Genomic DNA, 27,988 nt, shown 5'->3' on the forward strand with positions numbered 1-27,988 from the left:
TTCAATTAATGTCAATGGGGTTCTGCATTTATGCACGAGTGTGTACGCCATTGTGCAGCTGTGTTTATCCTTGAGCCAGTTTGCAAGTCGATGGCTGTGCATTGAATCCTGCTAATTGCACAAAATGCAACTAATACCCAATAGTTAATAAGACGAGCTGTAATTATTACCCTTTGCCGCACTCGGATTGAAATGACGATGGATCGATTACAAAATCAGTTAGCAATATGTTTCTGTCTGCTAGATGCTAGATTGCGGAGAATTAAGTGGCAATTAATAAGTTGTGTTATTGATATTGTTTTGACGATTGATATAAACTTTTCGATTTTAGTTTATTACCTATAATGATGTCTATTGACCATATATCTTCTTAATTAACAGAAAATTATAGTAAAAAAATTAATAATTGGGTTTAACTAACTGATAAAAATTAATTATATTATACTAACTCAAAGCATACGCTTTAAGATTGGATGCCTATATTTTATTACTTCCTTTGAAAAGCCCATTATCCTGTGGCTGCTTCGAATGCAAATAAGAACCTCGGCTATAGCGTAATTCCGCTTGCATATCCACTGAGAATTCTGTTCTGTTTGCCTTACACCCGCATGTTTCATTAGCCCATCCGTCTTTCCTTTTTGTAATTTGTGGGCTTTCAGCAATTAAAGGCGAATTGTAATGCCGTATATAAAGGAGCGCCTCCGGCACATTCATTACACCTTTACGCTGGTGGAGCTCGGGTTAAATCCGCTCACGGCCTTCCACTGCTGAAAATTGTTGCATACTTCTGCGGCTTTTGCCACTTGATGCCGCCGTTGAAAGGCAAAGGTGAAGGTGCAAGACAGCGGCTGCCACTTTAGCGCGCCCACTCAGCCACGCCCCCCGTGCACGTTTCATCAGACGGGCGTCGCCCACATGCGCGGCCCACTCAATTAACGCAACTCTCGTCAGATGTGTGTGTCTTGTGTGAGTGTGTATTTGTCTTAACAACTCTTGCATACAACCTAAATGGCTCGGGTCCCGGGTCCTGGATCCCGAATCCTGAGCCCTGAGTCCTGAATTCAGGATCCTAGTTTCACATCGCTCCTTTCGCTTCCTTTTTTCCGGCATAATTACTTTGACTCGACTTTTACGACCTTTCTATGAATTACTCAAGAAGTGTTGGGAGCACGTCGCTTGTGTGGCTGGCATTCCACCACGAATCCACCCACCGCCACCCACAATCCACTCGCAGTTTATCCTTTTTTACTGCAAACTGCCAACTGCCATCCCCCACAGTTGCCTTCGTGTCTGCCTGTCGTTGGTTTTATTTATTTCTTTTTCTCGTGTTTGCTTGCTAATTTCTTCTTCGCTTCCTCCACAGTAATCCAGGGGGTGGGCTCGAGAAGTTACTGCCACAATTGCATAAGGTGCAGGCGGAAAAAGAAGTGGAAATAAGTGTACTTAGACAGGGTTGCCGAGTTACATTAATTTCAAATCGATTTGCGGTATCCAGGATATTGACTTAAGTTGCTATAACAGAAAGTAAAGACAGGCAAGACGCAATCTAAAATATAAATACTTTTTAAACATTCCTATCCACAACACACAAATCATTGGTTTTAACATTAATCGGTTAACAACTCAATTAAAAATAATTATCAATTCTATTACACATTTTACTGAGTTTACTTTCGTATTTTTACTGATTTAATTGCTTCTTCTTATCTACTATTATATCTTGGTCATGTCCTAAAATTTCGGTCATTATTTTTTTCATTTTATTTTTTGCATAAAGATGGGGCCCTACAATCTCGGTATTTTCAATTTCTTCTAAGCACTTTGCTTTTGCCTAACTTTTCCCATTTCCCTTCGAGTCTTTGCCTTTGCCCCAAAACATCTTTTCCAATTCCCCTTTTTTAATTTCCTCTGCAATCCTTTGCAACCCTGACACAGTTACAAGCCGCCACCACTTTCATTTCTTTTAATGCAACATTTTTCTGTGTACACCAGCAGAAAGAGAAGGGTGTCTATATTGTTCGGGGAGAGAGAAAGAGAGATAGAGAGGGCAATAGCTGGACGAACATTATCTGCGTTAGCTTTTTAGCCTAACGACCAACACCTACGCGATGCTCGCAGCGTCTTACCAGTTTTGCCTGGGTTTTTTTTTCCCCCCAGCTTTCCACCCCCTCTTGACATTGTTAAACAGAATTTATGCGTTCAGCTGCTGCTCACTAACGATACCTTTTCCATCCACTCTGCCTTTGTTGGTCCTCTGCTTTGGCTAACTGTTGTTGCCATTACGTTTATAATTGTCTTGTGCAACTTCTGGCAGGGCCCACGTGGATTTAAGGCACCACCTGCTGCCACCCAAGTCGTTACCCAGGTCTGCTTCCGTCTTGCTCTCTTCATGTTAACGGGTTGTTTTCTCGTTGCCATCCTCTCTGCCACTTTCAGGCTCATTGGCTAACTGTTGATTTTGTTGCGGCACTGCCTGCGCCGCCTTTCCATCCGCCCCGTTGTGCACCTCAAGCCGCTTTCCATCCGCCCCGTTGTACACCTCTTACCAATTGCGACACACATTTTGCCTGCCTTCTCCTGGGTTTTGCTGCTCGCTCTTTTTTTTCGTTTCGTCTTGTTTACATTTTCATGCTCGAATTGGCCCTTGTGCCTTGGTAATTTCCCAGCATTGTCTTCGTCCTTTGGCAGCCGCCACTCCCCCTTTTTGGGCGTTAGCCTGTTGGCCAACTTCAAACACACACATTAAGCGGGCTGCGTCTTTGGACTTTTGTTTGCCACTGACAGGAGCTGGCCCCCGGTAACCTTACCCACTACCCGTTGCCTCCTGGATCCCCCGGTTTCCCAACTTCCGCTTCCTTTAGCTTTCAGCGCTGCCTTTGTGCCACATAAATTTGGTTTAAAATGTATTTCGTGCTCCCTCCCATTTCCATCCACTTTTCGTGTCCCCTGGAGCTGGCCCGCTCCTTTCATGTTCCGATTTTGTTGCTTTGTGTGTCGTGTTTTGTTTTCAGCTTATTTTCAATTTGAACATTTTAATGTTTGTGGTCATAAAAATCTTTTTATTGGTTGTAAAACTGAAACTGAGGAGCTGGGCGATAGGGGACGAGCGAATGGTGCTTGAAAAAAATTAGCAGCCTCTTTTCTGACTCGGCAATGGCCACTTAAGCACTGCGTTAAGGTGCGATAAGAGTAAGCACCGAATTTGTCAAAAGAAATCGAGTTCCGAATTGTTTGCCAGTGCCAGACCTTCAACAGATAACTGTCTGGCTGTAACTCGGTAATTGAAACACAAAAAATGAATAAAACACTAAATTACTTTCTTCTTTAAAATAAAGTAAATGTTTTCCATGTGAAAATTCTCATACAATTAGTTTCTTACGAAAACCATACCACTAAATAAATCTTGATTTAGAGTTTTAGAATTTAGATATTATTTTCTTAATGAACATTATTTTTCATTGCCAAAAAACACTAAAACGCTACTAAAAAATCTTTTCAAAATATGACCTGCTACAGATCGGTTATCTTTTCGATAATTACCTGACAAACTTATTGCATTTCCATTAGAAAAACCATTTGTCAGCTATCAGCATGAAATGAAATAAGAATCTTTTGGAATAAGTTCTGTTTTCGTTTTAATTTTCCTTGAAAAATATCTGTTTTGTCCTCCAGCAGTCCGAAAGATCTAAAAGTGTTTTTGCATTTAGTTTTTGTAAAAAAAAAACCTTGACAATTTCGGTTCTCAGTTACCAACCATTAGCATAGCACTTAATTGAGGCATCCATTGGGTCCTCAATGGCACTCGAAAACAACTTCACAGCCGTCACAGTTTTCCAAGTTTCCCTTTTGCCGAGGCCTCAATTAAATGTTAATGGCAATATTTTATAGCTGACACTCAGCCTTCCAACCTTCTCCACTTTTGGCTTGCCTCTCTGCGTAGTATCTTCATCTTTGACTCATTTACATTTTGCTCACATTTTCAACCGCCGGAAGTGTCTCTTTATCTCGGCTTTTTTCTCTTTTGCATCAAATTTCCACCGTAGCTATGTTGTTGCATGCTCCGTTCGGTCACTTTCACACAAAAATTTTCCAATTTGCTTTTCGCTTTATTTTTTCTATTTCTGTTTGCCTTCCACCCGACACTGGCAACTCCCCTGCCTTTTCAGTCGTCACGTCAGCTTTTCCAACCGAATGTATGCATACTTTATACCTCTGCGATTTTTCAATTTTGATAATTTGTATTATGCTAATTTGGCCGTGCTTTTGATGAGCAGTAAAGGGGGTTGTGAGCGTCAGCACGCAAATGGAAATGAGAATGAAATGGAAATTAAAACAAGAAAGAAAGCAAACTTCGGCAAGCCGAAGTTCATATACCCTTGCAGCTATTGCAAGAATTAAACATTTTTGAAAACATTAAAATTATGATTTACTTTCGTATATGTTTAAAAACATTGAAGCTATGATGATTAGCAGCTCAATTATTTGATAGTTATTTTATATATTTTTATTATTTCTAAGGGAGCTATATGATATAGACGTCCGATTTTGATAAAATTTAAACCATAATTCTGAAATATTTAACCATTGCTATATGTCGAAGAACTAAACAAAAAATTAAAAAACAGAAAAGTTATAATTTTTTTCATTTATTTTTCCGATTGTTCCTATGAGAGCTATATGATATAGTCGTCCGACTTTGATGAAATTTAAACCGTAAATCGGAAATATTTAACCATTACTAAATGTCGAAGAACTAAACAAAAAATTGAAAAACAGCAGAGTTATAATTTTTTTTATTTATTTTTCCGATTGTTCCTATGGGAGCTATATGCTATAGTCGTCCGATTTTGATGAAATTTAAACCGTAAATCGGAAATATTTAACCATTACTAAATGTCGAAGAACTAAACAAAAAATTAAAAAACAGCAAAGTTATAATTTTTTTCATTTATTTTTCCGATTGTTCCTATGGGAGCTATATGCTATAGTCGTCCGATCCGGCTCGTTCCGACTTATATACTACCTGCAATAGAAAGACAACTTTTGGGAAAGTTTCATGCAGATAGCTTTAAAACTGAGAGACTAGTTTGCATATAAACGGACGGACAGACGGACAGACGGACAGACGGACAGACGGACGGACAGACGGACAGACGGACAGACGGACGGACAGACGGACATGGCTAGATCGACTCGCCTAGTGATGCTGATCAAGAATATATATACTTTATAGGGTCGGAGATGTCTCCTTCACTGCGTTGCAAACTTCTGACTGAAATTATAATACCCTCTGCAAGGGTATAATGAAAATCGAAATGATATTTGTAAACAGTTTTGCTGATGCGACACCTCATTTGGCTTGCACTGCGATTTGTGTTTGCCTCCCAGTCAAAACAAGGTTATCGCTTTCAGCATAAATTAATGTTTTTGTTTATCGAGTTATTAAAAATATAACACCTTTGTTGACAAACGGATGCATTATGGTAATTTTATTTAGCACCAGCAAAAGAGATTGACGATCAAAGGCTGCAAATATTTTCCCGCAAATAAATAAAATTTAATCAGTGAAAAAAACGGCAAATCCGTGTTGATATTTATTTTGCTTTCGCCAGGATTTAATTTTTTTGTTTCCTTCTTCTGCATTACTTTCGGCTCTTACAAATCCGCAAAGTCTTGCCCTCAAAGGAAATGCATAAAAAAAGGAAAGATTCATAAAAAACCCGTCTTTCCAGTTGTTGAAACTTACTTGCTTCTCAAGGGCCGCGATTCTCCTTTTTATGTGCTTTACTTTGCCTTGCTTTTGACTAACAACTAACGGCACTTGCAAAAGGGGCAGGAGATCTTGCATTTTGGCCAAGAGGCACCACACCTTTTCCCCCTTCCCCCACGGAGCGACCTTCCCCTGGCAGCTGCAGCCAGAAAGTGTTGCAAATGAGTGGAAACTTGTTTAAATGGGCTTTGGACGACGAGTTCGGATTCGGGTTCGGGTTCTGTTTTGGGCCCGGGCTTCGACTCTTTCGCCTTGTGTTTTGCCCTGAAGAAATGGGTCAATAAGAAATTCAAATGCTGAAAAAAAAAACGGCGAGCGAAAAACTTGTTGAATTTTGCGGCTATCCGACGGGGAGAACCATACCAAAACAGGGAATTGCAAGGCGAATGAACTCCAATTTGCGTTTGTTATTTCTTCTTTTTGCATTTGGTTCAATGACTCCCAGCTTCTGAACAAACCATAACAATTGTTCGAACTCCTCGACAGGAACACGTTTGCAAGTCTAATCAGGGATTTTTATAGTTCGATTCCAATCCCAAATACAATAATTGTTTCAGACTTATAAATCTGGAATCAATAGAAAGATGTAGTTTGAAATAGATTTAATAACATTCAGTTGAGGACTAATAAGGTAGTATTATTCTGTTGAATGTTAAAATTTTTTTTGTATTAAATATTGTTTTTGTTGTACTCTTAGGCAAGCTATAAGCAAGCTAATCTACGTTTTTTTTTTTATTACTTTGGTTCTGTTTCCCGAATTATATTTAACTTGGTAATATTTCACCACAATGATTTCATTGCTTTTGCCGAGCTATCGGTAACTGCTAAAATGTCAGCCTCATAAAAGTGGAAAATGAAAAGACAATAGCTGACCACAAAATGATTTGATATCGCAACTAAGCACACGTTATTATTAATATTTAATGCGATTTCCCCGCCGACCGCCTCCTGCATTATTGTGTCCTTTGTGGGGCAAAGTGATACGGATGGAACAGGACGTTGATGGACCTGCGGAAAGCCGCTTAAAATGTTTTCCCGGTATACTCGGCGGACTGCTTCCTCTCCTACTCCGAAGTTGTGGTTGTTGTTGTGTTGCTGGCATTGCGCTGATTTAATATTTAGCACGCCTGGACAATCACCCCCGCCGAACACCAACCTCGCCCCTCCGTCGTTTTCACATCAACCCCTCCGGCATGACGCCTTAGTAAAATTTTAATGCGCTTTTGATGATGGCCATAAAACGGCAAAACAAAATGCATAGCAGTGGGCGGGGGCGGAGGTGGGGGCGTGGCCAGTGCAAGCGAATCTCTGCTCTAGATAAAATATTAATTTATTTTTCCCGCTTCTGCTGGCTGTCCGTTTTTCGCGCAGTCCTGTTCTTTTGGGAGGCCCGCCATTCGAACAAGTTATAGTGCGCATAAAATTTTACGTATGTATCGCCGCGCAAGCCCGGCTCTTATTTTTTAAATAACTGTTTCTCGCTCCGCCCCCGATGACCAGTAGTCGCGCTATATATCCCCCGACCGACGTATCCCCTATCCAACCTCGCCCACTGGTTTATTAATACTTTCATTTCGAGGCGGTTTATTTGTTTTTACTTGTTTTCCCCGCTTCGTTCGTTGCTTGCAGTTTTATTTCTCTTCTCGCCTTCTTGCGGATTAGTTTTTTAATTTCAACAGCTCGTGAAATGTTTAACTTTTTTATTTGTTTGCCGCCAGCTTTTCAGTAGCATCTGAGTTCTAAAAAAAAGTTTCTGCTTTTCCCAATTTTATGAAAATCTTTTGCTTGAGCTGCAGATTAGAAAATATTTGATTGCTAAATTAAAAGTTGAACTATTATTGGAGTATTTATGGAGCTTTCTGTGTAAATACAAGCACAACAAAAAAACATATTTACCAGCATGGTTTTATTTTATTTTTAAATGCCTTACTGCACAACAAATAACATGTTTAAGAGCTTAAGGTTATTGGCAAAATTAATTATTGAATCAATATGGAAATATTCCGACAGTTTTTGGTGTAAATAGAAAACGACAAAGAAACAGTTCAGTAATATGGCAGTCATTTATTTGAATGTTTTTATTGATTGTGTTTGAATAAAAATCGTAAAGAAATATAAACTATTGACTAAATCTTGTTTATACGTTTTTTTTTTTAAGTGTTCAGGTTAATTGATATTATTTTTATTAGTTTTATATGGATAAACCTATTTTTAAATTTAGATCGTTTTCAGTGTAAATTCAAGCCACACATTCCGGAGATCCCAGCCTTACTTACTTGCACCGCTTTGTTCAATTTATCAATCGAGGACCCACGAGAGTTGACACTTCCCCTCAACGTTGACGATTCCCCAAGGAGCTGCTCTAATCAGCTTCCATCATTCAACTGCCCTCCGTCTCTGGAGCTCCATTGCCATTCACCTAATGGACTCAAATTACCGGCAAACAATGAGTGGGCAGTGCCTGGAATATCCTTTCCTTTTACATGCCCAATGGCCATCAACCCGTCGGCGAACAGGGAAAAGCGGAGCGAAAGTGCTGGAGCACGCGCCTCATTTATTCAATAAGCTGATCTCATAAACAGGAGTAATTTTTCCTGGCCCACCCACACTTTCTTCCCTTTTTCCGGCATTTCTTTCGAGGATGCGACGCTCTTGACTTGCTCGATGATTGTGCTATTTACAATAATTGCAGACATTTTGTGCGCCATCGAGCGACAGTCTCCCAGTTTCCTGCTGCTCTCCTTTCTATTCCACTGACATTCCTCCGTTGATTTTTCCATTTTCGACGCTTGTCCTGCAGCAGGACCTCTGGCAAATCGCATTAAATGCAGCTCTCCCATTGCCTGCAACGAATTGTAAAATGTCATTCCAGATGAAAATGAGGGGGACAGAAAAAAAAGAATCGTTGTCTCTTACATTTTCCACTTCCCACTCCATTTCCTTTTAGCAGCTCACACTTTCCGTCTACTTCCTCTGCTTGGCACTTCTGTTTTCCTGTATTTCCATGGCCAGAATGCAGAACTATAAAGCGCACCGAGCACACAAAAACTAATTAGAAAACTTTTGCGGTTGATAGTGACAGACGAGAGGGGCCGGGGAAAGTGTTAAGTGTGTGCGAACTGGGGTGAAAAAATAAACAACAAAAAATTGGTTTCGGAGAGGATGGGGAAACTGACAGCTGCATTAATAATTAAGTAATAGAAGGCACACAATGACTATCAGTTAAATTACTTGTGAGGAAGTGTAAGACAAGGAAAGAATTCAAAACAATATTCTAATCACTACTGATTAAGGTTTTGATTTACAAGAAAAAATTTTATAATAAAATGTGTACCGATTTAATCAACCCATATGTTTCTTACGAAAATGAACGCCCATCGATTTTCATTTCATATTTTTGGCTCTGTGTAGGTCATTAATAAACCCATTATGGAAAATGGTCATGCTTTCGCAGCACTTAACAATCTTAACGATATATAACCAAAAGTCATTTATCCCCCAATTCAAAGTTGCCCCAAACAATTTGCCACTGGGAATTTGCATAGACCTAAAAAATTCGATGGAATTTCGTCTAATCAAGTAGCTACCCTCTGCAACCGCCTTTTTTCCTCCATCTCTCTCATGTCTAATGCAAATCAATGTTGAAAGTTTTCAACAAGATTCAAAATTTCATGAGCCCGAGGACTTATCGATGAATTTCATGAATAACAAAACATTGCTGCTCCCCAAAAAATAGGCGAAGACAAAAGCCGCTTTGCCACTTTTCTTCTTACCCCATTTTTCGAGGGTGCGGGAATAACAACAAATTGAACATTTAACCCATTACGGCCTTTGAGCAGCCCGCCACCGAAGACTTGCGAACATTTCGCTTGTAAAATGAATAAATAGAAGGCGCTGGCAGATTTGGCGGCGGGGAAGGGTTTTTGGGGCGTGGTTAGAGGGAGAAATTGGCGGCTTAAATTTTCCATAAATTTCCATGCCAACGGCCAATGCTCATTATAATTTGCCATCAATTCCCAGACGCTGCTACCGAGGTATTCTTATTTCATTCTTGTTGGCCTAGACTTGACACGCCCCCGCTTTTGCTGCTGGCAGGCTCACTTCAGCACACTCGAAACTCATTAACGTAATTTCCGAAAATTTATGAATGTTAATTGGGAAATTTCTTTGGCATAGTACAGCGGAAAGTGCTTATTAAATTATGCTAATGAGTTCTTGAGCTTCACACGGCTGACAAGGAACAAACTCTGTTAGCCAACGAAATGCAAAATTCCAATTATGCCAGACAAAATGCAAACAAACAACTAAAATTGGAGTCAAACGAAGTGAAATTGTCCACAATGGTCACTTTGAAACCGAAGAGTTAGCAACTAAATGGAAATTCATATATTTCCAATTAATTATCCACCCTGTTTTGATCAATTTGGCAATAAATGGTTATTTGTTTGTTTCTAATCACCTGTAATTTAGATTAAAGCACGTGGAAAAAATGTTATCGAATAATTTACACCCAAGACCATAAAAATGTTTTTTCAAACTATTATGAAATTAAAAATATATTTTTTTTTGTATGAACATTTATTCTAACTCGCAGAGAAATTTATTTAAAAATTTTAAGGTTTTAAAATCAAATTTTGTATTATATTAATCCTCAACATAATTGTTATTAAACTATTAAATAGCAAAATTAAAATAACAAGGGTGTTTCTAAGACTTATTGCAAGCATCAATGTGGGGACTTCTAAAAAAGAAAATAATTTTATTAAGTTTTGTTGAGTAAAAAAGTTGTTAAATAGTAATACAAATTTTTTTTTCCCCAGTTTATTGCATTCGTTTCTAATTTCTGGCCCGATTTCAACTTATTTCAGGATGTCTTGCACAAAATCTGTCATCCACATGGACAAGTGCTGCGCATTGTCATATTTAAAAAGAATGGAGTCCAGGCAATGGTGGAGTTCGATAATCTGGATGCGGCCACAAGGGCGCGCGAGAATCTAAATGGAGCCGACATCTACGCCGGTTGCTGCACCCTGAAAATTGATTATGCCAAGGTAAGATCGATCGATCGATCGCCGCTAATTGAACCAATTACGAGTGCAGCGACAATCGTTATTTAATTGCAGCCAGAGAAATTGAACGTGTACAAGAATGAACCCGATACCAGCTGGGACTATACGCTGAGCACAGGTGAGATTCTACCAAGTGCGTTCACATTTTTTACTACCTTTTTCTAAACTAGTCGATAAGCGATGCACCGATACATCGACACTCGAGCACCCACACCCTCGCCCACCCACGACCACAGACACCAACATACACATTTATATCTCTGTCATAGACACGCGCATTGACACCACCCACACACACGCCCACGCCACTCACATACACACACACACACACACATACATAGAGAGACACCAAGAAAACACGAAGAGTTAATTGCTTTTTGCGTCCAAAAAGTTGGAAAACCCTGGAGCATGCCGACATGCGCCTCTTTAGAATTCTTTGGCTTTGTAACTCTTTGCTAAATGTATACCTTAGTTTGCGTTGTGAGGCGGCTGAACGTGGCGTATGCGTGATTTCCTAGGCTGTGCATCATCTTTAGTTGTTTTCCTAGCGGTCTCCTAATCCCAGAAAACCATCTCCTGCCTCCTGCCTCCTGCCATTAACCAACTTTTCCGATCTTGAAAATACACACTCACACACAACCACGAATGCCCAGAACTCATTAAATCAAGCATTTAACGACACTCTTGAGATGCTCAAACAAACATTAAGGCCCACACACTGAGAGCCAGCTGAAATATATAGCCACCTGTTTGTGCCACGCCCATTCCAAACCACCGCCTCCTCAGTGATCCCCTCACTGCAGCATTTTGCGCATTTAACATGTCTCAGTGCTTATGACGGGCGACAAAGTTGCGCATTAAATGCCATTTTTAATTTGTGTATTTCACTTTGAATAAAAATGAAATTAAATGCTTTGCCCGGCTGTTTCGAGGCAGACAGCCGGGCGACACTGTCCACATTTTGTTGCTGTTGTCGTTGTCGTGGCCGTTGTTGTTGCCGCTGTCTGTACCGCCTGGGTAATTTGTTGCTGGAGAAAAAGAAAAAGGTCGACAGACGAGAGGCCATATCAAAAGGCCGACAAACTGAGCCACCAGCGGATCCTGGGCAGGCCAACGCACTATTAACGCTGCCAAGTGTCAAAGCTGCCACAACAGCAACAGCAACCAAAGTTGCAACAACACCAGCTGCAGCAGCAACAGCATCAGACACAAAGCCACAATAACTCAAACAGCCAGTTGGGGCAGAGTTTCCACGTTTTTTTTTTTTGCACTGCTGCCCTGGACACAGACACAAACTTTGGCTGATCCTCGACAGCATTCATCCGCCCTGTTGTATTCCCATTTCCATTTGGAGGCCAAAAGTCTGCCACATCCCAGCCGCATCGTCAGCCTCCACTTCCCCGCAATCCCAGTGTTTGTTTTTCCCACAATACCGAGTCGCAACCATTTGCTGCCCGGCTGCCATCAATGAATGGGAAAACTGAATGAACTTGGCACCGCCTCCATGAAATGCAGGAATAAGTGGGCGGAGATGTGTAGCTACAGCCTCATTGTCGGCACATTACGTGGGCGTGGGTGGTGTTGCCAGCTTGCAAATTAGGCCCGGCACTATCTTTGTGTCCAATATAATGAACAGGCAACTGTGCCAACGATTCCAGTCGAAGAGGAGCGAGTCTAAGGTGGCCCCTTCATCTCCATTGTGGATGGTGATGTCTGTGATGGAATTGCACTTGAAGGATTTGTTGAAAGGTTTGCTTTTTAGATGCCTTCCGAAATACATGTCTTTCTGTGAGTTAATCCTATTAATTACGAAATTCGTTTTAGATCGAAATGGAGGTTTCTTTTAATGCATTAAAAAAAGTAACTAAAAGACAGAGAGATAATCCATAGTAAGACCCTTTAAATGTTTAATGGAGTAAGAGTATATTTTGTAAGAACGTTCAATTTCATCAGTTTTCATAGTTGGAAATTCTAAAGGGAAGTACAAATACAATAAAATCATATTCAACAAAGTTTCCTACATACGTACGTGACATTTATTAGACCTTTACTTGAGTTAAAAATAAAGCCTAATCGTCTGGATAGATATGCAATATTTAAATGATTACCACTTGTGTCACCCATTGACCGATAGTTTTCACCCACTTGCTTGGAAGAATGGACGATTGACATGAAAGGGCTCTCGAACTGCTGCCGAGTAAAATCAATAGAATTCATTAAAATCGTAGCAAGTGACAATCCACGTCCACAATTTAGTTTCCACGTCAATTTCGACCCGACTTCTTTATTGTCTTAACAACAATAACAAGCGGCAAAGTACAACGACGAAGCAAACGAAAACAAAAAGTGAAGTGAGGCAAGTTAAATATAAAGTGGAAAATGCAAACATAATATTTGCATAAGATTTTGCGCTCAACCTCGACGCTTTTCCCAGTCCCAGCCCCCCGCCCCTTTGCAACTATCCCTTCCTGTGTCCGTCGTGGCTTTCCCTCACCGTTTCCGGACGAAAGGGGAGTCTTCGAGGCAATCGATACAAATGCCAGCACGTGAACGAGAACGAGGACACCGCCGCCTTGGGTAAACAAGAGTCTCCAAAAAAGCATTCAAAATGAGTGGATGGCTGGTTGGCTGGATGGCTGGCTTGCTGCTGGTCGTCTAAAGTAGCGAAGAAGTTTTTAACAAGTTGACTTGAGTGCTCACCCACCCATTCGCCAGGACCATCATCCTGTCGAGGAAGCTTTTGCTCCTGCTGCATCTGAAACTTCATCAACTACACACCGAAAATTTGTATTAGCATTTGCATTTGACAACCGCCACGGTTGTGCATATTTTTCAGGGCGAATTACCACCCCCCGCTCCCTGCACTTTATCTATGCGCGTTTTGTTAATTTTCTACTCATTTCGCTGTCATCCGGCGTGGCTGCGTCTTCCGTCCGGGGTTATCCCTTCGCCTCCGGCAGGCAGCCAAGATGGATCCCTGCAGCTCATCAGTAGTCTGTAGCCTCTATTTGCCTTCGTGTTGTCACGCGATGTTCTCTTGCTTGTTCTTCATTTGGCCGCAAATTGTTTTTGCTTTCTGGCTGGTTGGTTTGGCGCACTTTTGGCTCAAGGACGTTCGATTTTTCTTCTTTTCCTTTTTTTTTTTACCCCACGACTGCAACTTGACAAACCTACGTGCATTTTCAAGCGATTTGTCCACGGCCTGATGCCAAGTGACAGTTTCGTTTTGCCGGATAGTTTGTCGCCGAGTTAATTTGGTCTTGTGGCTGAGGAATAGCTGCCTGCTGAAATTGATTAGAGACACTTTTGTCTGTTAAATTGAAATTGTGCAGAAAGTTGGAGTTTTTATGTGGTGTAAGTGCTTCAGAAAAATGGGCGACCCTTACCGTTAATAGAATCCAGTTTCGGGCCTTGATTGCGTATTCAGATAACCACAAAGAACGTGGCCATAATTAACCACAGAAATGTCAGTAGGCGGCCCATGAAAAACTTTTCCCCTGGGGCGTTTTTCCCCCTCCTCCCACCGAAACCTGCACCGTAATGGCAGTCATTATTTATTTTATTTCCGAATGCACGGAAACAGCAGCAAAATAACAATCATAGAAAGTGGAACAGGGATAAGTCAGGGAACTCTGTTACCTTGGTAGCTACAAAAAAAATTTCAATAAAAGGCGGGACACAAATAAAACCACACAAAGGTAAGGGGCAGGGAAATGCCAAATGTCATAAAAAGAAAGCCGCAACAAGGGACCCACCAGCGGTTGATGAGGAGTCGCACTGGAGGACATTAAAAAGGACCTCTCTTCATCCCTTTCCCTTCTGGAAGTTGAATAATAAAACATGACAAAACTATTTTATGTTTATGATTAAATTATGTTGGGACCTCAACCAGCCAGGCAGGTGACACCATCTCCCTGGCCCACTTCCTTCCTCTTGTGATTCTGCCACAACAATCGAATTAAATGCGCATAAATTATTCATACACACTCGCACTAACACGCATGCAAATCACGTTGGCAACTCGGTTTCCCAGTGATTTCAATTATGGCTAGATAGATATTCGAAGGCTCGATTTTATTTATTTAAATTGCTATCGAAGAACTCTCGGTTTTGTTGCTTACTTTATCCTAAATCAACATCGGCCCCCATCGCCACGCCACGCCACATCCCTCGACTGCGTGCTGCCTTTGGGTTATTTATTTTTATGACACTACAATTTCTGCAAGTGTCTGTTTGCGAGTCCTTCGGCCTGACTGCTTGCTGATTATTTTCGTTTTATCTAGAGCCCCGTGCTATTTTGGACCCCCAATTTGTTTTTAGTGCCCTCCATATGCTGCCTGCATAAGAGCTTTTTATATAGTATACAGATATCTGTGTGTTTGTGTGTATGTGTGTGTGTGTGTGTGTGTCTGTTTCTGTGGGTGGTTCGGCGATTGGGTAGCTGCTTGTCATTCGCTCCGCCCATCTAATACATCGTAATTATAACGGTTTACTTCTCCAGCATGGTTTATTTTATGCCAAACCGAGCGAGGACTTCATGTAATCAGTGTGAATAATTTGGCCTTTGTGCCCCCGATCTGATATGGGATTTTATTTGCTAGAACCCTTCCTGGCCCACAAGTCCCCCCACATTTATGTGCGGTATTATGTCTTGTCTGTGCAATTGCGTGGACCTCACTCATTTAGAACCAATTAAAATGGCTTTTATTGCTGCCCACATAATGGAAACGACCAACTTTTTGGCTAAGCCACACATTTAGAGTGTCCATTGCCCATTGGGATGAATGGTCTGTGGGTGCGTTGACTCTGTTAGCATTATCCACAACGATTCAGTCTCTGTTTTGACTGCGGTTGGTTAATTATAAGAAAATATCTTTAATGCAAACGCTTGATTTCAGTCCGACCTTTTGTCTGATCTTTTTTGTTCTTGTCCCACACTAAACTAAGACATTACCACAGCACGGAATCATTCATATCAATTATATCACCTACTCTACTAGTATACGAACATACACGGCTCGCTGAGGGTCTAGATACTATATAATATTTCTTAGCTTAAGCCTAGATTAGCGTTACATACGAATACCACTTCTGAACAACATATATTTGACAACCCAAGGGGAAATTTTAAAAATCTATAACAGAGCCTCTTCAGAGCTCTTTAGCTTTTCTTTTTAATGTTTTTGTTATACAAAATATAATGTGCCAGTGAATATAAAGTGACAACAAAAAAGCAACTGTTAGTTCTCAGTTCAGATCAGTTCAGATCAATTTTATCCTGTCGACACCAATCGCAACCATTTATCAAGATACCAGCAGCAACAACCACACCAGCAATAAGAAAGGAACACAACAACAAAAACAACAACAACAACACACCAAATGCGTCTTACTAAAACTAAATAAATAAAAAAAACAGCCAAAGAAACAATTAACCCAACAAGAATCGTTTATTGCTAAAACTACTAAAATCAACTATGAACCACACTTGTAAAACATGTCAACGAATCCCACCAAAAAAAAAAACAAGACACACAAAACATTGTGTATTATAAGACAAATAATCACCACAACACAAGTACAACAACAGCCACATCAAGCAATAAAAAAAAAGATCAAGAAAGAGTTTTGATCCCGAGTTTGCTCCAATATCTTTTTTGTAACAAGTAACGAAGTAAGCAGAATCAAAAATGAAAATAATTACAAAACAATATGAAACTACAAACATCGATATGCAAAAACTTAATCAACAAAACGCAAACATAATTAACCATAAACAACAAGCTTCTCTCTTGCACTCTGTACCTAAGAATCAAAAATATCGAGCAGAAGAAATGGAAAACTTGATCGGAGAAGAATCAACTAACTCACCACTAACTAATATTACTTTTTGATTTTGTCTGCATTTTTGTTTACCATTTTTAATGATTTGTTTTTATTTCACAACAGTTTTCGGTTTCGATAAACAATAACAACCACCACCAACACACGGAAAAAGCTTAGAAACGTATGAGTAGCATACCTAGAATCCACTGCGTCGGTCCCAACTACTACTATTATTACCATCTACTACTTCCCGCCCACCAGCCACCCACCTGCCTGCCCTGCCTGCCAAGCTATCCAAACTAATCTAACTAGCTAACCCCCAGCTAACTAACGAGAGGTTAATGCCAGAATCAATCGAAAGACAAAATGAGAATCGGGAGAAAAACAGATTATCGATAACCAATAACCATACTCCTTGCAACCTTACTAACCCAATTTTTGTTGTGTATGTGTGCGTCTCTGTGTGCGTTAATAAGTGCCAGATCAGAAACGAATCTGTATAGATCAATATAAATATATATATTCTACCCCAAGTAAAAACAAGAATTCCAACCAGAACATCTACAGAAAAACAACCTACTACTACTTTATAACTATAACTACAACAACAACAGCTACAACAACAACAGAATGCAACCAACAATAAAAAATATCTAAAATCTAAGCAAGAATGCACCAAATTCAAGAAAAGTTCAAATTCTTTTGAAATACCATTCAATTTTATGCAATCTATACAACCAAATCAAAACAAATAAAAATAAAACTGAAATTCAAAAACCACGAAAAAGAAAAAAAGTATATATAAATAATGTATAGATATATGTATTTAAAAATAACTCTTTGGGCAGGACTAAGCATCACAACAAAAACGAAACTCGCAGAAACAAACTAAAAATTTTGCAAGAATTCTCACTGTCTCTCTCTCACTATCAAAAATCAAAATAAATCACAACCAACACTATCTACTATCTATCTCTATCTCGCTTGTGTTTGTCTGTGTGCAGGAGAGATGCAAGGCACTGTTGTTGTTGCACTTGAAGATGCAGCCGAGGAGCGAGCGGAAAAGTGGGAAAATTCGGCGGAAAAGCGGATATGGATACGTATACCACGGATACGGAGGCGGCAAAAAATGGAAATGGAACAGGAGCAGCGATGCGCCGCCACGAAAATGGAGCACAGAAGCTCCAGAGTTCAGATACCTCCATCAAAGATACTACCGGCACTACTATTACTACTAATGCTACTAGTACAACTGCCATTACAACCCCAGAAATTAGTAGTCCTTATAATGCGAAGTCGTACTTGAACAGATCCTTGAAATGTCTTGTTGTTTGAGTGCCGCCCTGACTGGCGGCCCAAGTTGCAAAAGTTTTTGAATTTTGTTGCATAAAACTGAAATCGATATCGGAATTACCCGGAGATATACATTTGAGCGAGTATGTTGCCAATTGTGGTTGTTGCTGTGCCTGATGTGTTGACCGAAGACAATCCGACGAATCGCGATAAAACCCTAATGCGAATTACATATTGAACTGCTTTGCTGGATCTCATGTATAATATATACATATACTTTTTGTTCTATTATCATACCATGAACCACAGCTTTTAATTCGAACTTGAAGTTAATTTAATTTACAATTTTATTGACGGAACATAAAACCAAAAAAAAAAAAAAAAAATTCAGATCAATAAAACCAAAAAATAAAACCGACTAGGTAAACATTTACCATTGGGATCTGTTCAAAGTTATGTCAGCCATAGCCCTTACCATACTCGTATTATTACTGCCACTGATTTCGGGGCCTGTAGAGAGAGTTGTATGTATGCTGGTGGTATTAGTCGGTCGGTATCGCTATCGGTATCGCTATCGCTTTCGGTATCGGTACTATCGTATCTCATGTTTGTAGTTCCCTCCGCCGGGCACCGAAACCCCGTTTTTAGTTGTGCCCGGCCGGTCTCAGAGGTGGTATGGAGATGAGAGGCGTCCACTACACAGCGACTGTGCCGGAGGTGAGTCAGTTGAAGCACTCTAATCTAACTCTATGTCTAACTACAAACCATTTCATAGCTTTTAAGTGCAAAGTCAGATCCACCCCAAAGCAATTGTTAAATGTCCAAGCCCAGCACGACTTAAGAAACTTTCTCTTTTTAAATATTAGCTAAGTTTACCACCCTATGTTATGTACGGTTGTACTTGAGTCTAGTTCATAAGACCAACAACAATTAATTAAATCTCAACTTGTCGAGAACATTATTCTCTCAAATAGTTCAGCATCCACTTGATTTAATTTCCCAAGGCCGTAAAAAAAACTTCTCCACCCTGCCGATCGATTTAAATCATTAGTTCATTAAACCATAAAAAGTCAATAAAACAAACGCAAAATGTTGTACATAAAAATTAATTGCATTGCGCTGGCCAAACATTTCGGCGAAAAATAGTGGGGCAAACGAAAACAAATAAATAAATTAAACAGGTTCTGAACAACTCGTTGGGCCATTAGAGGTGGTGCATGCAGTTATTGGGGTCACCATTGAGCGATTGCTGGTTTTTGGTCAGGCCGGGCACTAGAAGTTGGCCCTGAAACCCGTGTGAACAACCAAATTCGCCATAAAATGCTGCTCGAGTGGCCATATTAATGAATTTTCTAGATGGCTTGATGGCGTTCATCATTCTATGTTTAATACCTAATTCCCGATAATCTTGCTTGGAAAGCGCTTGATTTATGGGTCTGTCGCCTTTTATCTTGGTCCGTGACGTATGGCTCATCGATGTCCATTTCGTTTCGCTAAAATTGTGTGTGGCTGTCATAAATTAATCCACATTAAATGTATTATATAAGCTTGCTGCGAGCGTGAGTTTCTGAATTGTATTTCTTTGTTTTATTTCTGATAGCTTGTTTCACTGACCTACCCCAATGTTGCTCTCTTTGGAATTTGGATTTTTTTTTTTGTTTTAGCGGTCTACTATATTATATAAATACTGATTCATTGGCATGCAAGGCAATGAATAACGCGGTAGCAGCTGAACAACCCCAAACATTAGCGTGAATTTTATTTATGAACATTTTGATGACTCTTCTGGGTTTTCTCTGCTGTGAGTCTGAAAGCTGAGTGAAAAACTATGGCAATGAGAACTGCGCACTTGTGGCTCCCATATGGTCTAGTGGCTAGGATATCTGGCTTTCACCCAGAAGGCCCGGGTTCGATTCCCGGTATGGGAAAACTTTTTTGCAACCTTTTTTCTATTTTTTTTCTTTCGCATTTCTTGGAGAGGTTAACCGGATATCCAACAAACACACACACAAACATGGGTGTTTTTTTCTAGTTAGCTTTTAGTGGAATCGCCCAAAAAAAAATAAATGGAAATAAATCGGAATAGAGAAAATGAAGAAGCAACGCCACAGATACACACACCACAACAACAACAACAAATGCCAAACAACCAACCAATCAACAACATCAACAACAACAACAACCAAAAAAGCAAAACCAAAACCAAACCAAACAGAAATTCAACAAATTTGTGGATACATTTATCACGCGCAAACTGTTTGCCATTTGCTCTTATCTCATTTCAGTTAAGGAGATTGGAAATGGCCGCTCGCCATTACTGCAGGAGCCTCTATACGGTACACGACCTCAGCCCTACAGTGAGTAGAAGGCGCCTATTCATTTGTAGTTTCTGTTTAGCTGACAAATGTTGTGCCCCCTGCCCTGAGCCCCCGACAAAAAAATACCAATACCCTGATATCACCACCACCGCCAACCTTCTCATTAATTTTCGTTCCTTATTCCCAAACAAGAAAACCAAACTATGTTGGTGCGTGTGATTGTTGATTGTTTGGTTGCGTTGAAATATTTGAATTATTTATGGTTTTTCGTTACTCATATACTGCCACACTTATGTTGAAACTTTTGACCTGTTGGGAGATACATAAGTTTAGTTTCTTCACTCGGGAAAACCACACTCACACACTGACTTACACCTGGCCAGGAAAAGTTCTTCTTATTGCAGGCTCTTAATGCAATCATAATAATTTTCTAGGCGACATATGTGCAATTAAATGCAAAATTAAATGCCAAAGCGAAGAGAGTAATCCTAACTAACTCGGTTATGAGAGCGAAAAACACTCGACCCAATTTCGCTCGCTTGAGAATTCTATTAAGACAAATGGGCGAGGAAAACTTTTGAGTCAACAAATAATCGAATGCCCGACTTGTTTGGGCCCTAAAACGTGACTCGATCCTTAGCGTTCTAAGCTAAAGACAGCATTCTGGGAAAAAAAAAAAAAATTGTGTCTCCACCACACAGAACTGCAAAAGGAAATGAAAGCTGTTCAAAGTGGAAGCTAGCTGGCTGGTGGGTGGCGGTTGTTCAATATTATTGTACGAACATGTGTCTTCATTTCGTTTTCGACTTTGTGGCCTGCCAAGACCATCAACACTTGCTTCTCCACTTCCCACAAATCGATTTGGCTGCCAGCGTTCTCTGCTCGTGCTCGTGTGCGTGCGAAGTGCAAAATTAATTGATTTTTTATAGCATTTTCGAGCATTTCCCCTAGCATTTCTATTTCAATTGCGAGTACCGAAGTGTGAAATTTCGAACGAAAGCCAAGAGAATTGGGTCGGAGAGTCGCTTTCGCTTGGCAAAATAATGATAAATGTGGCCAGGCCACAAATCAAGGGGAAAGAATTGCAAAAGGCGAAACTAATCCCTTAATTAAGGCTCTTCAGCCTGAATAGCAGTCGTTGGCTTAATTTGGCAGCATACTTTGTTGCTTATCGATCGTTCGTAAAGTTTTCTGAACAGCAGTAAGAGAGAGAGGCGGCCAAAGGAAACTCGACGCCTCAGGGCCGCACCTAGTTACAACTTTTGCATTATCTAAAAGCCGCAAACTATAAACTAAAAACCCCCTGTGAAAGCCTCTGCCCCAACCGCCTGCTGGTTATCAAAACTTATGTAACCTGCCCTGCGGATATGCCGGCTCGGCTCGTTTATAATTTTTACCAGACAAAATCTACAGCCAGCCTGGGATGTTCTAATTTGTTGTGCGTAAATAACATTTCGAATTGGCCTGCCTTTGCATTAGGCCGAACTCAAAGTTTCCTCCGCAAACAACAATTGCTGCTGGAACTTGGCCCTGCAAAGATGTTTCCCTTCGTTGCGATGGAGTGTGGAATGGTTTTGGTCTTTGGGCTTTGGGCTTTGGGGACAAACTGATGCAGAAGATTAAGTAAAAATCCGTCTCTAACTGATGCTTGGCTGCTGGTTTTAATTGCATTTTACGCCAAAGTTTAAGTTCTCGTCGTTGCCTAGGTTTCAATTAGAGGCTTGGGGGGTTGTTCTTCCTCCATCCCCATCTCAAAGTGCTTATGCTCCAACCCAACCATCCTAACCACCCCAACCCCTATATGCGAAGTTTCTTTATATCAAATACTGTGGGGAGTTGAGAAAACTTTTGGCCAGTGCTCGCTCGTCTTTGTTGTATTCCTGGGAGTTATTTCGTTGATTTTCGATAGTAAGCGGTAGCCTCTGACCCCTCCTTTGCTCCTCCCCATCCACAACACCCTCAATTTTCACAAAACTGGAAAACTTTTGCAAGCAAATTTTCTTATCCATGCTATTTGTTTGATAATTGGCCATGGCCACGGCATTTGGCATTGTGTACTCATGCCGCCTCGCCCCTCTTGTCTTGTTGGGATAAAGTTTTAGGTCGCTTCCAGCCAAAAAGTCCAAATTCAATTGATTTGAAAGGGCGCGCGGCAAGGGAGAGTTCAAAGTGTAATGGATTCATTCGGAGTTTGTTGTGCTCTGCTCTGTTTTTTATTTTATTTTATTTATTTTCTCTGTTTACTTTCACCCCTCACATTTCTTTTTGGTTGGTTGCATGTTTGCTCGTGGTTTTTGGCATGCTCCGGGCTAAATATATGTGGTTAAGAGCCGAGTTAAATATGTTTCGTGTTGGCAAATATTTTTCCATGATTGGACCATTTGTTGCCTTTTGCTATTAGATGATTTGTTCTTTACTGAGTTAATTTAAAAGCTTAAAGGTGGAACTGGCAAATCAACGAGTTGCATACCATAGCGTGTACGAAACTGCTAAAAATATGGTTTATTTAAAGTGTTGCTATGTTAAATTGTACAAGTAAAACATGAAATAAATATTAAGTGAGAGTTTAAGTGTGTTATCGATGCTTTGCCAGCTCCAATAAACGAAATGAAGCTGTGTTGCTTTTGACATCTATTTAGGTATCCGTTCAAGTTTTCCTCTTTGTTTTGAATCCCCAACTCACCTAATCATTTCCGCCGACCTGCCAGATGAGTTTATGCATAGTTGATCACTTTTCCGTCCGTTGTTTTCCCTTTGTCAATTTCCCTTTGGATTATGTATATGCGTGTGCTAGCCCACTTTGCTGTTTTTCCCTTTCTTGGCCTAATCAGAAAATAACAGCAACCCCAGTTGCTCAGTTGCACTTATGACAACGCCGAGTAAGAATTCCGACATTCAAAGGCGGACGAGTGGGATGTGAAGCGAATTCTTTGGGGCTTTGCCTGTAGCCGGCTTTCTTTGGCTGCCTAATAAGCATCCTTGGGGAAATTATGATGAGCAGAATTCAATTTCGTGTTTAATTTGCAGTGAATCCGTTTCTTTCACTTACTCGGACTCGGTCTCCGACTTGGTCTTGGACTCAATTTTAGTGGTGATTTACCAGGCAACAGAAGTAATAAAATATAAGGCAAGGAAATAAAGGAAACAATATTCGCAGGCTCGAAATCTTTAAGGCAACTTTGTTGGGCTTTGTTTAGGCCGGTCCAAGTTTTTATTTTCCTCGAACAATTTTCGTTAAGTTTCCCGGTCCCGCTAATATGCAAATTTGTTGCTGCCTTTGTTTTCGCTCTGCCCCTCGCTTATATTATACAAATAAATTTCTATGTATTATCTTTCTCGGCTGCATTCGCAGCTCTTTGCCTTCCACATTTTTTATTTTTTAACCACAATGAGCGCCTTTCATTATTTGCTGTGAAACAACATTTTCCCTTTTCTTTTCTTTGCTTATATATATGCTGCCACTTGTGTTGTTCTTGCTGCTGCATAAATAAGTATTTTTAATTTAACCACAAAGTTTTTTTGGGTTCTTCATTTTCCAAAAAGCAAATGAAATGCTAAAATCATTTTTATTAAAAAGTTTACTTTTTAATCTGATGTGCTCGTTGCGTTTTCACCCCTCCGCCTTCTTTTCCTTCTAGTTATTTAATTTTGTGTCTGCTCTCTCTGCGGTTTGCGCGTCACATGACCGTTGGCAGTGAGGTTAATTAAAATTACAATTTTTGGTTGTTTTCCCTTAAAGTTAAAGCGCATTAAGGAAGCCATTCCAGCTGTTGTGCATTAACTAAAAAGTTGTCAAAGCCGTTTTGTTAATTAGCCGGCCCTAAGCCAGTAAAGCCCCAAAAAGTATGCTAAGCAAGAGAAATGATTCCTGGGACTTATCCCACTGCAATTTCAATTGCAATTCATTATGATTAACATATTTATGGGCTCGGGGTGGCCTTTGTCATTCATGTGCTTGGGGACGTGAATCACTGATTCTCGGCAATCGTTCACACCTCTAAGCCAGCAGGTCCCAAAAGCGTTCTGCAGACAGTCAGAGCTGATCCCCAGGGTGCCGAGTGAAATGCGTGAAAGCCGTCGGCCCCAAGGAGACTCAACTGGGTCGCAAATCCAATCCACGACGTCGACAACGACAACGAACGGCCGCCTGTAAAAACAAAATGGCCAACATCCCGGCCGGAAGTTGTGCGTTGCCTCGAGCGGTTGGCTGGAACAACTGTAAATGGGAGCGTGTCTACAGCAGCTTGGTCTGCCATTGCGGCTCGCTTTACTGCTGTTTCCGGCGTGGTAGGAAGTGTTTTTAATTTTAATGCAAGTGCTCTTCTGACTACTCTTTGTATATGGGCTTACAGATAAAAAGAACTTTTATAAAGAACGTAAGAAGAAATGTTTGAACTTTTTCTTAAATTTTATTAAAAAGGAGAGGTATAATTTTTAAGCAACTTTTTGGAATACATAAATCGCAGCTACTGTCAAAATTTAATTTAAATTTAATATATAATGAAAAATAATAATTTCTTTTATCCTGCTAATTAATTTTTTTAGTAATTTATAAAGTATGTATTTATATTAATTTTTTTAATAAGATATTGAAATATATGCTTTGCGGCACTGAACATAACAAAAGTTAAAATTTTAGTTCATTAAAGTAAAGTTTTTACTTTGAGTTTTAGGATTCAATTTCTAGCAGTGTAGGACTCGGTGTGCTTCAGAATCGGAACTTGGAATGTCTGCCTCTTGACGAGCAAGAGCTTCTCCCAACTGATGGCATCATCAATTCCGCCCACAATTCGAGATTTTTATCAAAAATTCAGCAACATGCAATGCAATTCCCAAGTTTGAATTGTGTGTCATATATTTTGCCTCTTCGTCAGCTTTTCCGTCAGCTTGTCCTGCGGATCCTGTTGTTCCTTGGTGCTGCTTCAGCTGCCATGGGGAAAGTTTTATGAGAAATTGAACGTCAGAATTTGCTGCTGCCTCCACAGGCCGAAACCACCCGCAGTTGTGTTTTGCATTATTGCCATGCCATAACAGCCTGCGGCATTGCATTTGAAAGTTATCAGCGAAAAAAGCGAGGAGCAGAAAAACTAGGTAAAGAAACCATCACGAGATGGGCAGCATCTGCTGCAGGCGGAATTGCGACGGAAAGTTACTTACTTGAGCTCGATTTCAGTTGCTGAGTGTTTTTCAATTGTTGTGCTGCGACGACTTGTGTGTCGGGGTGCGGGTACTCCAATCGTATCTGCCATCAACACATCATCTCTCGTGTACCTTTTTTATTCGCCCAGTGGCGCCCACCATGGGGAGGGGTGATGGCGGTGTTTTATTGCGAAATATTGGCAACAGTCTGCCGCAAATTGAGGAAGCCAAACATTTACCCCTAACCCAATCCACGCCCCACAGTTATCTTCGCCATCTCGGGCTGCCATTGTTGTCGGAGAGCTCCCTTGTCACAGTGTCTTTCTGGTGCCCTGTCTGCCCTGTCTGCCCTGCTGCCTGTTATTGAAACATTTCTGGCCAGATAATAATTTTGCTTTATTATTTTCTGGCTTCTGTCGGCCCTGTCCCATCGAGTGCGAGTGGCTTTTGTTGATGCTGCCTGATGCTGCTGCTGCTTCTGCTGCAGCACTCTGCTTTCTGTCCCTACGAGCATCGATAATTGGCGAATTTTGGCACTTGCAACCGGTCCCCGCTTTCCGCATCCCGCTCTCGACGATCCAAATCTGAATCTGACAAGCCACTGGCCATTTTGGGGGCCCTGACATTTTCCGATTGTTTAACTGTTGTCACCCCAGCCAGCCGTCCCATACTTGTCGGTTGGTGGCAAAATATTGCCAGCAATTTGGCCATCATCGTTGGCATCTCGTCATCGTCATTGTGCGTAATTGAGTGTAGCTTTCGGCAAAGCCTCCTCGAAATGTTGATTGCGATGGAGAGCAGGACAATAAGGGATTGTAAGTGGAAAGATAGCAGTTGGCATATTGAATATCGGGTAAAGGGGAAATTACCACTTTAAAAGACTACCACTTAAATGAAAAATTAGTTATCCGATCCCCTTCAGTGAATTTGATCTTCGACTTAGCTATTTCAGAGTTAAAGGCGAATATAAAATTATTAAATTGTAATACTTCAGTATTTTCATTAACAAGTTGGCTCAAATAAAAAATAAAACCACACTAAAAAGAACATTTAAATTTATTGAAGGAGTTAAGAGTTATTTCAACTACGTTAAACGTAAACGGTAATCTAAGATATGATAAGGACCAACATTTAATAGGTTCTATTAAAGGCAATAAATTAAACCTTTTAAACTTAACGTTATATTTCTCATTTTAAAACATTAATCTTGAATACGATAAAGACAGAAATGAATTAGGATCAATTAAAGTCAATAACTTGTAAATGAGTTATTAAAGCTCAGGCAACACTGCGTATGCGTGCTAATTTGAGGAAACAAATGGGTTTAATTTAGTCCATTCTCGTGGAAATGTTCATATGCCAGCCCACTGGGCTGCACTGCGGAGACAATCTTTAGCTGGGGGGCCAATATCACATGTCAAGAGGCTCGAGTCTCGAGTGCCTTGGACCTTGAACACCGCAACCCTTTGGCCCGTTGTTGTCAGCGCTCAAAGTTGCATGCAACGTAAATTGGCGGTGCCGCATCCCCAGCCACTCAGTCAGCAGCAGCGCATTCGCATTGGGACAGATTACATGCATGGAAACAAAAGACTGACGTCGGACATTGTGCAACTGTCATCGGCGGTTGTCGTCCAACTAAGCATTTAATTTTAGCGCAGCCAGCGACAATTTTAGTGGTCGGAAAAGTCGAGCTCTTGAAGGCCCTGCGGCCACTTTGTTGCTACAGTTGCGCAATATGCAAACGCCTGTTAACTGTTGACGTTGGGAAATTGTAACTGTAACAAAAGACAAGGCAACTTGTCCCAAACACAATGAATGCGAACCGCGAATGCGAACGGCGAATGGAGAATGCGAATGGCAAACGTCGCTGATGGCCGGGAAATTGAATTAGCAAAATGCCTTCGAGTTGTGGCAATCGTTGGAAAAACTGACGGTGGGGAAACTGAAATGGCAACTGACGCGGGGATGCCGCGAGAAAAACATCTTAGGAGGTCGGCCGCCTGAATTATGCACTACTCAAGTTAATTGCAGCGATGGGGAGGAAATAACCAACTACCTCCCATGGCTAACATCTGACAAGCTGGCTAAAAAAAAAAAAAAAAAAAAAAAAAAAAAGAAGGAAACTTATTCAATTAAACTTTTGCCTGGCATGTAATGGAAAATGTGCTCCTAATGGAGGGCAACCTTGGGCGGCGGCTGCCGCACTAACCACACCGACTGTGGGCTTGAATAAATTCCGTTTTAAATGAAATTTCGTTAAAATATAATATTTGCCAAGCTCCATTTGCTGCTAGGCGGCACGGGGGGCGTGGCACATGTGACATGCGTTGAAATTTTTCATTTGATCATCCTGCTGCAGCTGCACATGCAAATTAGAGCGTTATTATATGGCCCCGGCAAGCTGGCGGCAACTCTGAACTAAGAGGCTCTGATGAATGGGAATTGTGCGGAACGCAGAACGCAAAACGCAACCCTCGAGCGAGCTTTTGACTTTTTGGCCAGCTCACTACAAAATCTGTGGGGACGTTGTTTCAACACACAACTATTTCCCAGGGAAAACCGGCTCTGATTTA

The 27,988-nt window shown here is 40.7% G+C and overlaps 1 protein-coding gene and 1 non-coding gene across 21 annotated transcripts in view; both read left to right on the forward strand.

Annotated features, from left to right (window-relative positions):
* Window positions 1-27,988, forward strand: part of LOC108143374 (heterogeneous nuclear ribonucleoprotein L) — a 102,600-nt gene that overhangs the window by 45,971 nt on the left and 28,641 nt on the right. For 7 of the 20 annotated variants that reach the window (XM_017267697.2, XM_017267694.2, XM_017267695.2 and 4 more), the window contains exons 4-5: window positions 10,639-10,821; window positions 10,894-10,957. In XM_017267697.2, coding sequence (XP_017123186.1) covers window positions 10,639-10,821; window positions 10,894-10,957 — 247 coding nt within the window. Of the gene's footprint in view, window positions 1-10,638; window positions 10,822-10,893; window positions 10,973-17,669; window positions 18,676-20,243; window positions 20,316-27,988 lie in introns of those variants that run through there. The other 13 variants (XM_017267700.2, XM_017267699.2, XM_017267704.2 and 10 more) reach the window with 7 other exon arrangements.
* On the forward strand, window positions 19,815-19,886 carry Trnae-uuc. The gene has a single exon. It is a non-coding gene; the product is annotated as a tRNA-Glu (tRNA).

This window comes from Drosophila elegans, unplaced genomic scaffold (genome assembly GCF_018152505.1).
Source record: "Drosophila elegans isolate 14027-0461.03 unplaced genomic scaffold, ASM1815250v1 contig_183, whole genome shotgun sequence".
NCBI classification, from domain to species: domain Eukaryota; kingdom Metazoa; phylum Arthropoda; class Insecta; order Diptera; family Drosophilidae; genus Drosophila; species Drosophila elegans.